The 12537-nt window shown below is 49.9% G+C and overlaps 2 protein-coding genes across 2 annotated transcripts; one reads left to right on the forward strand and one right to left on the reverse strand.

Annotated features, from left to right (window-relative positions):
- Positions 1-81: 81 nt before the first annotated feature.
- LOC144728876 (alpha-1,6-mannosyl-glycoprotein 2-beta-N-acetylglucosaminyltransferase-like) lies at positions 82-2358 on the forward strand. The gene has a single exon (XM_078608582.1). The coding sequence runs from the start codon at positions 110-112 to the stop codon at positions 1463-1465; it is 1356 nt and encodes a 451-aa protein (XP_078464708.1). The 5' UTR covers positions 82-109; the 3' UTR covers positions 1466-2358.
- On the reverse strand, positions 2091-11797 carry POLE2 (DNA polymerase epsilon 2, accessory subunit). The gene is made up of 19 exons (XM_078608580.1): positions 11675-11797; positions 10129-10229; positions 9769-9844; positions 9194-9271; positions 8539-8632; positions 8280-8354; positions 7463-7546; positions 7243-7299; positions 6985-7033; positions 6763-6835; positions 6231-6403; positions 5264-5353; positions 4848-4902; positions 4478-4537; positions 4166-4243; positions 3927-4035; positions 3484-3660; positions 3322-3389; positions 2091-2838 (listed from the first exon to the last, which is right to left on the reverse strand). The coding sequence occupies exons 1-19, from the start codon at positions 11767-11769 to the stop codon at positions 2820-2822; spliced, it is 1611 nt and encodes a 536-aa protein (XP_078464706.1). The 5' UTR covers positions 11770-11797; the 3' UTR covers positions 2091-2819.
- Between the last annotated feature and the right edge of the window lie 740 nt (positions 11798-12537).

Genomic DNA, 12537 nt, shown 5'->3' on the forward strand with positions numbered 1-12537 from the left:
GGGGAGGGGCTATTAGGGGGGAGGGGCTATTATGGGGGAGGGGCTATTAGGGGGGTGCTATTGGTGGGGGGCTATTGGGGGGAGAGGCAGCGCGCGGCCTCATGTGGCCATGCGCGTCTCCGTGCTGTGGGCCCGCGTGGCCTCTGGGGCCTCGTTGCTGCTGCTGCTGCTGCTGTTACTGCTGAGGGCGCGACTCCGACCCGAGCTCCGCGTCGAACGAGGCCCCGAGGGCCCCGAGGCCCCCGCGTTCCCGCCGGGCCCCGTGGCCCCGGTGGCGCCCGAGGAATCTCCCCGTAGCCCGGACCCCGCCGCCGCTATTCGTCGCCTGGTGCTGCGGATGAACGCGGAGCAGAGGCCGCGCAACGCGGGTCGCGCCCTGACGTGGCGGCCCGGCGGGCCCGTCGTGGTTGTGCAGGTCCACTCCCGCGCCGCGCACCTGCGCCTGCTCGTCGAGTCGCTCGGCGCCGTTCGGGGCATCGAGACGGCGCTGCTCGTTTTCAGCCACGACGAGGTGTCGGAGGAGGTGGACGCGGTGGTGCGCGGGGTGCGCTTCTGCCAGGTGCTGCAGATCTTTTACCCGTTCAGCGCGCAGCTCCACGCGGCCTCCTTCCCGGGCCCGGACCCGCGCGACTGCCCCCGGAACGCGAGTCCTCTCGAAGCGCAGCGCCTGGGCTGCACCAACGCCGCGACCCCTGACCGCTTCGGCCACTACCGAGAGGCGGCCTTCACGCAGGCAAAGCACCACTGGTGGTGGAAGTTGCACTTCGTGTGGCGTGGCTTACGGATGCTGCGGGGCCACCCGGGGCCCGTGCTGCTGCTGGAGGAGGACCACTTCGTGCTGCCCGACGCCCTGGCCCTACTCGCGTCCATGGGCGAGGTGCGCCGCCTCAACTGCGCCGACTGCGACCTGCTGAGCCTGGGCGTGCTCGGGCCCGCGGTCGGGGGGGCGGCAGCGGCGGCAGCAGGGACAGAGGCGGTGGACGTGGCCCCGTGGCACTCGAGCCGCCACAACACGGGGATGGCCGTGATGCGCACGGGCTACGAGAAGCTGTCGCGGTGCGGCCGCGCATTCTGCACCTGCGACGACTACAACTGGGACTGGAGCGTGCAGCTCGCCAGCGTCGACTGCGTCCCGCGCGGGGCCATGCTGGTGCTGGCCACGCGGCTGCCTCGCGTCCTGCACACGGGCGGCGGCTGCGGGATGCACCACCACCGCGACTCGTGCGGCGTGCAGCAGGAGAGGGCGCACGCCATGCGCGTTTTGCGACAGATGGAGGGCGCTCTCTTCCCCGCCGCGCTCTCCATCCGTTCGAGGAACGAGGCGGCCGCCGTACGGCCCCGGCTCAACGGGGGGTGGGCTGACCCCCGTGACTGGGCGCTCTGTCTGAGCCAAGAGAATCGCACCACCTCGCCTCGCCTCGATTATTCCCTCCTCGCCGGCGAGATATCGGGCCCTTCTTCGTGATGTCGCAGGGACTTTCTTAGTTGGCATATCCGAGCCGGCGCGGGGCTCTCAGTATTTGTAGAACCAAAACATGACACTTTGGCTTCCCGAGACATTACGGCTAAGCAGGGCTATGGGTGCGGAAAATAACGCAGTCAGTAGACTGCAAGGACATAACATCACAACTTCATCGCGACACATTCAGTGCATCTGACATGAGCTGCACGACTTGGGTTTTGCCGTGGGAAAATAAGCTGGCACTTTCTCAGCTGCTTAGCTTACTTGCAGTGGAAAAGAGGGAATAGGGTGTCCCACATGGCCCAAGTGAACACAAAGTGTGGGGGGCTGCAGGAAGTAGTGCCTGGACCAGAGTCTGATTGGACTCGCCCTCTTTCGCAGCAGAACTTGTGGAACAGCCAAAGTGCGGCCTCATGACTACCAATGCGAACTCAACAAAGTGCAAACAGAAGCCATCGACCCAAAGCACAAGCAATGGATGTTGGGAATTGAGTAATCTGACAAGGTCTGGCTGACGGCAAAATTGTGATCCTTTCAAACTGGGCTCCACATATTTGAGTAAACATGAAGTTTCAACCGGTGTCTTCAGCAAATATGGAGTCAACGCATTATTATAAGACGAGCAGCGTTTTACAGGTTTAAGCATATTTATTTAACCAGGTGCAAGTAAAGGGCACCAAGATTGCAAAATACAATTAAGTTAACAAATTAAGCAAATAAAAACAATGCAAAAATAACCAAATTACAGGAGCATCTATACAGAGCATATAGAGAACACCAGAAAATCATTAACAGTTTACATGTGTGGGCTTGATGTATTTATTCAATATTAATATATGTATGTACGCTTTAGCAGCACATCCCATATAATATATTAAATTAATTTCCAAAATCTTTCTTGTGTTTGGCAGCTTGCAGTATGGGTTTCATTTTTACCAGATTCTTCCACATCCTGGAAATGTGAATTTAAATGCATCTGTTTTATGTTAATGTGCGCCACCTACAATATGTATGTAGAACTTATTTCGCACCGTACACAGCAGAGGTCGCAAACGGGTTTTGATTCCTTACCCGTACCCGGCCGCACCAGGGTCGCAAACGGGAACCCCGTACCCTACACCCGATACCTGGCCGGGTATGGGTAGCCGGGTATCGGGTAGGGTACGGGTATTGGGTACCCGATTGCGACCTCTGGTACACAGCCAACCGCGCTAATCGTAGGTGTGGAAGTACAGCTATGCAGAACGAGTGACTGCTTTTTGAGGACAAGGGACAGCTCAGGTCCACACAACAGCAGTGCAATTCGGAGTTGCGATTCTGTTTCCTCATGATGCTCCCTCCTCCCTTGTTGCTTTATCTACATATCTTGTAGTTTACTGCAAAAAACAGAGGAGCACACGCACCATACAGTGAGTACAAGCATTCTTTATAGTACAAGTGGACATTTTCAATTTCCTATGTGCAGCGGTGGTGCTTGACATAATCATGCCAAGCAAAAACCGAGGGCCCCAAGTAACTCAAGAGGTCCTGGATTTATGAGAAAATAGGGGATCACATACAAAGGACATTCAAATACTAAGAAACATAAGCTAAGCAACAAAGGCCAATACATTTATTTTATCAGTCTTTTCTACAACTGTTCTCTTATTTCATGGATATTTTTGTCTATATTTCTACGACATATATATCTCTTATTTATCTCTTCTCTCATGTCACGTGGATTGTGTTTAAAGGCAAACATACTTTTAAAAATATGGCCATCAAGGGGCGAGTACTACCGCTGTATTTGTGGCATATAAATCAATCAAACATGTTAACTGCATGCAAGGTGGCAGGTGTATCATAATTGCAGCTCTCACCTGTCCTCCACAGTCCGGCTGGATGGGTAGTAAACTTTAAAGCTGAATTCACTCCGAGGGAAGGAGCCCTGGAATGCACATTACACATATGGGTTATGAAGAGGAATTCATATTTTGCCAAAGTAAATCCATGTGGCCATGGGTGTGGATAGGGCAGCATACCGGGTTGATGCACATGCACTCGGTGTTGGTGATGCTGAAGGGGTCGTACTTGTCGGCACACACGAGCAGGTCAGGAAGCGGGTAGAGGGACAGGGTATAGTCGTAGCCCCAGAACACAGGGCTGACAAACAGTGGCAATGATGACAGGTGGCCCTGGCTCACCAGTGTCTTCACAAACTACAACAAGGACACCCAAACACAAAAAAATACTGCAATCAGGAGAGGGCCCACTGAGAGAGCACATTTACTTTGCAAGGGAGACCTGAGATAATGATTATAAACGTGAAGGTCGCAAAGATACTGCAACGCATTGCAAAGAGGAATTAAATGTCAGAAATTTCATTATTGAAATAATGCAACAGACAGCTAATACAATTAAGTGTGAAGATCATGATCAGGGATTGGAGGTCATAGATTGAAAGGTGAAAGACAAAGTTACGCACGTGGGTGGGGATATCCGTGCCAGGATTTGGAAAGCGCACGCAGTTCCGGCACATCTTGTTTACCAGATCCTCTCGGAATATCACCACCTCCTGTGTGCAGTACTGCAGCCTGTGAGACCACACGTGCATACCCGCTTGAACTGAACACCTGCCAACTACGCATTCTAAGGGTGAGGACACATGTGAATGAGTGTGGTGAATTTTGCAAGAGTTGTGGTGTGACTGGGAGTGGTTGTCACCTGCAAGGGTTTGTGGCAAAGATGGCGGAGGGCACGCGTCTTCTGAACTCTGCCGTAATGTGATCGGCAAGCGGAGACCTTCATAAAAAAAATTTAAATGTTACCCATACATAGTAATGTCTGCATTCATAAATCCATCCATAACTCCCATCACTTTACCCAATCAACTATATATTTAAACTTAACTCTTTAAACTTAACTATAATGCTCAATCCCAAACCTCCAATTAAGCCTTGCACCAAGAAGCACCTCATTAAAGTCCTTGCACACTGTACAAGGCGGCAAGCTTGTTGCTTGTGCCATTAGTAGTACCTTGGCAGAATAGCTCCGGGCCCTGGATCTTCTGGTCCTGGAACAAACACGAATCGGCTGCTGCACACACACAAACAAAGCATGCATGCACGTATATATTTGCTTGTACATATATTGATAAATATGCTCAAGTAAAAACATTTCATTGAAAAAAAATACCACGGGCACAGGAAGCAAGCTCCACTCTGTTCTGGCTAAGCTGCTGGGGAAATGTTTGTTGGAACGGACCTACTATAAGATGGCACGTTGCACATCAAGACAAACAGGCGCCCCCAGCCCATGTGCATTAAGTAATTAGTTTACTTACGATTAAACCTAGGCACTCGAGCCACTTAGGAGAATTCTTACTCAACACATTAGTTTGATTTACCTTTCAAGAATGGAGGGAAACTCACAAATGATGTCGGCTAAACATTTCAGCGAATCTGTTAAGAAAAGAACATCACGTGAAGGGCAGGGCAAAAATGAGTTAGAATCAATCTGCTTTGGTAGGTGTATACGTGTAGCTTTCAGTGGCTATGTATGTGCTGTGTGTTCATGCACAATGCCAATACAGAGTGAGGACCTTTGTCAGCTGAACCTAGACAATATATTTTCCATGGTGTCACCCCAAGTCTTGATATTAAAAAGGTCTGTTGTTGGACATATGTACACTACCCGTGGGTATGATCGTGGACGTGCATTATCTGCCAATCTGATGTTGGATGCGTGTGTGCTTTACCCTTGGGTCCGTTGTTAAAGTGAATGTGCTACCAATGGGAATGATACTGGACAAGTGTGCACTACCTATAAGCACAGACGTATGGTTGCGGCCATAAGGAGCCGAGCTGAAGTTTCCACAGAATATGAAGCAAGTGGGTGGAGCACCCGAGTATCCTGCATGAAAGTGAAGACACAAGTCGAGTGAATTAAACAATAATTGCATGTCTACACAGCAAGATGAGTCAACATAATATTACCACCGTGGCATCACTCTCCATTATGTCACCGCTGTAATGTACACCCCACCATCATGAAGATGCTGATATACTTTGACAAAAGTACATCCGACTCGAGTGTAAACAACACCAAGATATGCTAAAAGTGTACTTAGTCAATTGGAATTGCCGCATTACGATTGCACAAAGAATAGTTTTCAATATACAACATTCAATAATGTGCAGTAACTGTGTATGGTCAACAATGTAGATTCAACCCTTAGCAGAGGAACTACACAAGTTACTATATTTTATATGAATAACAATGAAGACTATGAAATGTACGGCACTCTCCGAGATCATACATTTTTTTATATGTATTTTAAAGAAAAACTTGGGGGTGTGCATCTTGTAATTTGTAGACGACATTGTGTCTTGCCAAATATGTATGTTAATCTCATTCAGACGGTTCTCTATATCAATACATTACTACCCCGAGCACAGAATACCACCAGCTATTCAGAATAATCTTCCAAAAGACAACTGTCACTCGAGTATACCCCACGAGAGCCAGCTTTTTGTGATAACCAATATTTTTTGTTCATATTAAAAGCCGCTGCGCACACTGCCTGCATCTGATAGCACGTTCGGGAAGATGGCTCTCCGTAATACTATATTCTCCTGATTATAAAAGTTTTATTTAAAAATGTTCCTAAAGTTTGGGACGTGTCTTCCTCTCCAAACCATCTTATAATCCAGAGAATAGGATAAGTGCCGCCCTGCCGAGAGCTTTCTGCTGTAGCTCTGTTCTCCACACGTTGCGAGGGCTGTCCTACCAGTAAACATGAGCCTCAGCCGATCAAGGACGTCCGTGCGGTCGAGCCACACGTCGGAGACGAACACAAACATGGCGTCAGTATTGCGCTCCTCGATGTTGGCCAGCACTGCCGAGGCCTTCACACTCGTGAGCGACGGCCCCCCAAACAGGTTCACATCTCCAAAGTACGTCCTGCAGACACACACACATCAGGTAGTGGTGAAGATACATCTCGAGGAGTGTGTGATATCATCTTCTTGGTTCTTTCGGTAAAGTCACGTAGAAGGGAAAGAATAAAATAATAAAAATAAAACATAATAAAATAATTCTCACGATGTTTCGGCCACAACGCAAGCAGCCGTCCTTAGGTGAAGAACAGGTCTGTCGGAAAGACAGCGTCTGAAATATGACTTTACCGAAAGAACCAAGAAGATGAATCCCTGCAGTCACGAAAGCTTTAAATCGAGTATGTGATAATTTCATCCGATCCAAATCTTGAACGTATCACAAACGTAACGTCATGCCCACACTGGTGGCAACCATTCCCACACCTGGATATCTTTGCCGCTTCCGTGGGAGGGAAGCCAACCGCGTTGACGTGAAACACCTCATCCTCGTACCAACCTGAAGGGCACACGTATTAAAACATCACGTACCTTCAATAAGGATTTAATAACATTTGACAATGTTCCAATGGAAAAATACACATCATAGTAATGCAGTAGTTTGCAATGGATTGTGCAGTTTCTGATTGGCAGGAAGAAGGAACTTACCCTCAGCCAACACAAAGCAGGACTCCGTGTAGAGCCCATTGTGGAACTGGTGTGATACGTCAAGTCTTATTGCGGTGACAAAACGATAACATCAAATCCTTGCTTTAGCTGGCAAATATAACAATTACATAATTGCACTTTCAAGTACGCGGCACCATAAAGCATTCATCATCAAAGATGAATGCTTAAAATTAATATGGGTGACTATGCATCAACAGTTTTATGGGTCGTTACTGGCTACATTTTTTAAAAGGATATGGCATTCTTTAGATCAAGCTGCACAGTCCCAGTGGGGTCTTCCAGGTAATACTTCCCCTGTAAAATGAAAGAGGAGAAAGTAGCTGGGGTGGTTTATACTTTCAACCAATAAGAATGCAATTTGTAACGTACATAATATTTCAGACGTAAATTACTAGTAACTGAGCCACGGAATAACATGGACTCGATACAGCTGTGATGTCAACTTTTGACCACTAACCTCTTTGAGCTGGGTCAGCATTCCCAGCACAATGACCTCTCCCAACTGGGCAGTGCTGCCCTGAAGAAACTCCACTGTTTTCAGCTGCAACACACACATGCATCGTACAAGTACACAACAGAAGCTATGTCAGTTTAACACGTAGGCTTTCGCAACCAATATCATCCATAATAGAGGTTTTTGGGTTAGATTGCGTAAATATATAAACGTGTCGTTAAAACCCGCCACCACCCGACACAGCCAACTAGTAAGGGTTGTCACGTAAACAGAACGTGGCCAATTCGTCACTAGTGCAGCACACCGGTGTGTTGGAGAGCGATCCCACAACCTACAATCTGAGTACGACGTTTCGCCAGTAATTACAACTAATTACTGGAGTAACGTCGTACTCAGATTGTGCTGTACTAGTGACGAATTGGCATATTCTGTTTAAGTGCCAACCCTTACTAGTTGGCTGTGTCGGGTGGTGGCGGGCATTAACGACACATTTATATATTTACGCGATCTAACCCAAAAACCTCTTATGGAGAAGCAATGTCATTCATGTACAGAGGTGCATATCTGCAATGCAGGCACACAGTGACCAACTTGTAAACGACCTTACATACATTATTTCAATTACTTTCAATACAAGGATTTGGATTCTGGCTGTTGCAAAACTGTTATTTTTTTGTCAATGCACCATTTGGTATTAAAACATTAGGAGTACCAATTCACTTGCTGCAGTAGTCTAAACGTTCAGTGTTTCTTGCTTCACTGCAGTTACACAAGCAGATCCCATGAAACTATGTACAAAGATGGATTTCAAGCAGTTCACCTGAAACTTGTTGCGTCCTTCCTCTGTGACTGATCCGACCACAGGAGGGGTGAAGAGGTCATGCCGGTGGGTCCGCTGCGACATTGGACAGCACAGAGCCTCTATTCATGCGACGGTGGAGCAGATCCAAGTAATGACTTGGATCACCGATTCCATTCAGCATACAGAAATTTGTGTGATAAAGACTACTGCAGTTGAATGTAAACTACAGCCTCAGAGGATTAATGATGCAGCAATGAGCGACTGTTACTGAGGTCACCTGCTGCAGGATGGCGTATCGCTCCCGGAAAACTGCAGCTTTGTCTCGAGGGGAGGCTATGAGGCATGGCGGAGGGTGGTTCGTCATGGCCAGCCTGTGGGGATGCACATATGCGTACACCCATGTAACTCACAGGACAATGATAAATGCTGCTTTAACATAAAACACGACGCAATTTGCATGAGGCATAGATTGAATCATGAATATCCAATGCTATACTCTTTGGTTCTTTCGGTAAAGTCACGTAGGTATAAAATAAAATACATCACGACGTTTCGGGCGCAACACAAGCGTCCATCATCATCACCACCTGATGGACGCTTGTGTTGCGCCCGAAACGTCGTGATTTATTTTATACCTACGTGACTTTACCAAAAGAACCAAAGAGTATGGATTCCTGCAGTCACGAAGCTTCAAATCTATATCCAATGCTATGTTTAACATTGTATCGCCATGCAGGAATGTTGAGTATAAAAGCATGAAACATGTCTACTGAACATTTTTCTACAACAAGTAGTCATATTGGCACGTAAGAAACTGGCGAAATAGGGTATTAAATTCCAGCAGGTAGATGGTCGAATTGTGAGGAGTGTTGAAAACATTTATGCATAGGAAAGGTACAAAGGAATACAAAGGAACTAGCTACTCTACTCACGGTATCAACTTTTTCCTCTCGTGGTTGTAGATGAACCTCGGGATATCGAATGCACTGATGATGTTAAGAACATTCTCTCTGAAAAACAGAAAATCTGGTTCTTGACATCTGTAAAACTAAAGACAACCATAAAGACCAACAATTTGAGCCTTTTTAATGAGTGCCACAAAAATATCGGCATAAATCAACGAATAAAGAAGGTGAACCACTTAATTGCATTGTTGTCAACCTGTAACTTTCAACTGCTGGGCAAAGGCCTCCTCAATTCTCCACCACGAAAGCAGTGGTTCTCAACCTTTTGGAATGGTAGCGCCCCCACCCTCCCCAATCAAGACAACTGGTCCCCCAAACCCACCCCCCACCTTCCGCCCAGCAGGTTACTGAGGCTGCCATACACAGAGATCACATGTTCACGGCTCTAGTCAACGTGGTTAGTAAGGCATCAGAGGCTGTGAGACTTTCAAACCCTCCCCCTGGAGTGGTGCGACAGACGGGTTCAGAACTGCTGCACCAAAGCGTGATGCCGGTGCTTGCCGCTGTGGAAGACGTAAACAGTACATGCGGAGGCTTCTTACGATTCTTCTGGGCTCGATGATCTGCATTCCTGCACAGCTGCCTCCACCACTGCGAGCTCCACCATGCTGGACGCCACTGGAACGCACAAATACAGGGTCACTCGTCACACAAATCCCAACACATTAATCAATAACACTAATGAATACATATATAATAGGTGACGTTTTGGGTAATGGCCCTTCTTCACAGCACACAGCGAGGCCAGAGAGAGTGGATACTAAAAACTACATTGTAAAAAAATGTTTCCTGATGAACAGTTTTTAAAGTGGCATAAGCTCAGGAAAGTTGCAATTTGCTCCACATGGGAGGTGCTGTGATGGGAAAGAGTCCAGGGTTCGATGAGGAGGAGCGACACATACGTGGTTGTCTCTGCACCGCGTCCACCACCTGCTCCAGCATGTTCTCCAACTCCACTGAGCCCATTCCTGCCAGGGCATTGCTCAGGAACTTCCGTGCCTCACTGAGTCACACACACCCGGATATCTCGATGAGCCAGGCACCTCAGTGGGCCAGACACTTACACCTCAGTGACACACGCAGAGAGTCAATTCAGTGAGCCGCACAGCCAGACATCTCAGTGAGTTACACCTACATCCCAGTGAGACACACATCCAGACATCTTGGTGAGCCACACACCAAGACAAAAACCCCCACCCCCCCCCCCCCCCGTATAGCAAGCACAGCCTGTTGGGGCAAGTGCTGTTAGTGAGCGCCTATGAAGGCCAGCACGGCACACGAAGGGGTGGTGGCCATCACCTCGTCCGGTCACCTTCGTCTCCCAAGTGGCAACGTTTACACACTATACCAGGTATTCATTTGAGGCTGATTCGACCTAGAGGAGGCCCAGGACCGGTTCAGATAATTATCACTGGTGTTGGGCATGAGCGGGAATCGAGCTCTGATCGTCGGGTTCATAGCACAGCACGCTAACCACTGCGCCACCGCTCCTCACCATACACCAACACCTCAATGACACACCCAACTCATTGAAGCCGAAATTTCAGTGGACCAGACAACTACATCTTAGGGGTCGTCCATAAATGACGATTTTTTGACCCCCCCCCACCCCACCCCATTGTCACACGGCGTCACAAAAAGTCAGACCCCCCCTCAAATATGACGTCACAAAGCTCTGCCCCCCCCCCCCCAAAAAAAACATGCTTCAAACTTGAAACTATTGTCATTGTAGTGCGTATTTAATGCGGCGCTGCACTCTGATGTTGTAGGAGAAAACATTTATTAAAAAGTCTATTTAATTAAGTAGAACGTGTTGTCTATATTTATTTAAAGTTGCGCATTTTGATGTGACGTCACATTTCTCAACCCCCCCCCCCTCGTCACAAATGTCTTGACCCCCCCGCCTAGGTGCGTGACGTCATTTATGGACGGCCCCTTAGTGAGATACACATCTAAGCCGCACAGATATCTGAGTTACAGGTTGACAACAGACACCTGAGTGAGCCACACACAGACGACTCAGTGAGCCACAGACAACTCAGTGAGCCACAGAGACGACTCAGTGAGCCACATGAACAACTCAATAACTCACACACAAGACAACTTAGTGGGCCACACACAGCTCAAAGAGCCAGACATTTGAGTGAGTCAGACACCTACATCTCAGCGAGACACAAACCAAAGACAACTTAAGTAAGCCGCACGTGTCCGTGAGCCCAACACAGACAACTTTGCGAGCCACACATCTCATTTGAGCCACACACACACTGACACACACACACAGACACGCGTTACAAGCAGGTTGCGTTATACAGCACTAGCGCACTGGGGAGTTTGAACGGCGAGAAGACGAGGGCGAAACGGTGACAACGACGGGGAAGGAAGAGTGCTAGGGATGAGCAGTGAGGGATGAGCAGTGAGGGGTGAGGAATGGGGAGAGGAACGCGCCTGCGGAGCATGAGGCCGTGCATCTTGAAGGCCGCCGCCACAGTGCGCGCCGCAGCCGCCACCGCAGCCGCTCCGCTCGCCTCGCTCATCGCCATCTTCGCGCCTTCCCGCCAAAACTCGAGAGGGAGGGACGAGGGTGTGGGAGGAGGGGGAGGGGGAAGAGGGAGGGGGGAGGGAGGGGGAACGGGGAGGGGGGGGCGGAGGGGGAACGGGGAGGGGGGCGAGGGAGGGGCGAGGGGGGAGGGGGGAGGGGCGAGGGAGGAGGGGGGAGGGGCGAGGGAGGGGGAGGCGGGGTGGAGAAGGGGGGGGCGAGGGTGTGGGAGGAGGGGGGGAGGGGGAAGAGGGAGGGGGAGGGAGGGGGGAAGGAGGGAGGGGGGGCGAGGGAGGGGCGAGGGAGGAGGGGGCGGGGCGAGGGAGGGGGAGGCGGGGGTGGAGAGGGGGGGGGCGAGGGTGGTGGAGGAGGGGGGGAGGGCGAGGGGGGAGGGGAGGGGGAGAGGGGGGAGGAGAGGGGGTGAGGAGTGGAGGGCGGGGGGAGGAGAGGGATGAGAGGAGGGGAGAGGGGGGGGCTAGGGGAGGGGGGGGAGGCGCGGCTGGGGGAGAAGATAGGAGAGGGGCGGAGGAGAGGGGGGAGGGGGGCTAGCGAGGGGGAGGAGGCGCGGGGTGGGGGAGGAGGAGAGGATGGGGGCAGAGAGGGGAGCACGCACATGGTGCACACAGCACAACGTTGTCCCACGCCCGACCGCAGTGCCGCATATTGGTGAATGCAAAACGCACATAGTGAATTTTGTATTTCAATTTTAGCCTCACATACGCGAGATATACATAAACTGAACCCGCACACAGCGAAGGAAATCTGTAATAGG

Source organism: Lampetra planeri, chromosome 30 (genome assembly GCF_965212315.1).
Source record: "Lampetra planeri chromosome 30, kcLamPlan1.2.h2, whole genome shotgun sequence".
Classification (NCBI taxonomy): Eukaryota; Metazoa; Chordata; class Hyperoartia; order Petromyzontiformes; family Petromyzontidae; genus Lampetra; species Lampetra planeri.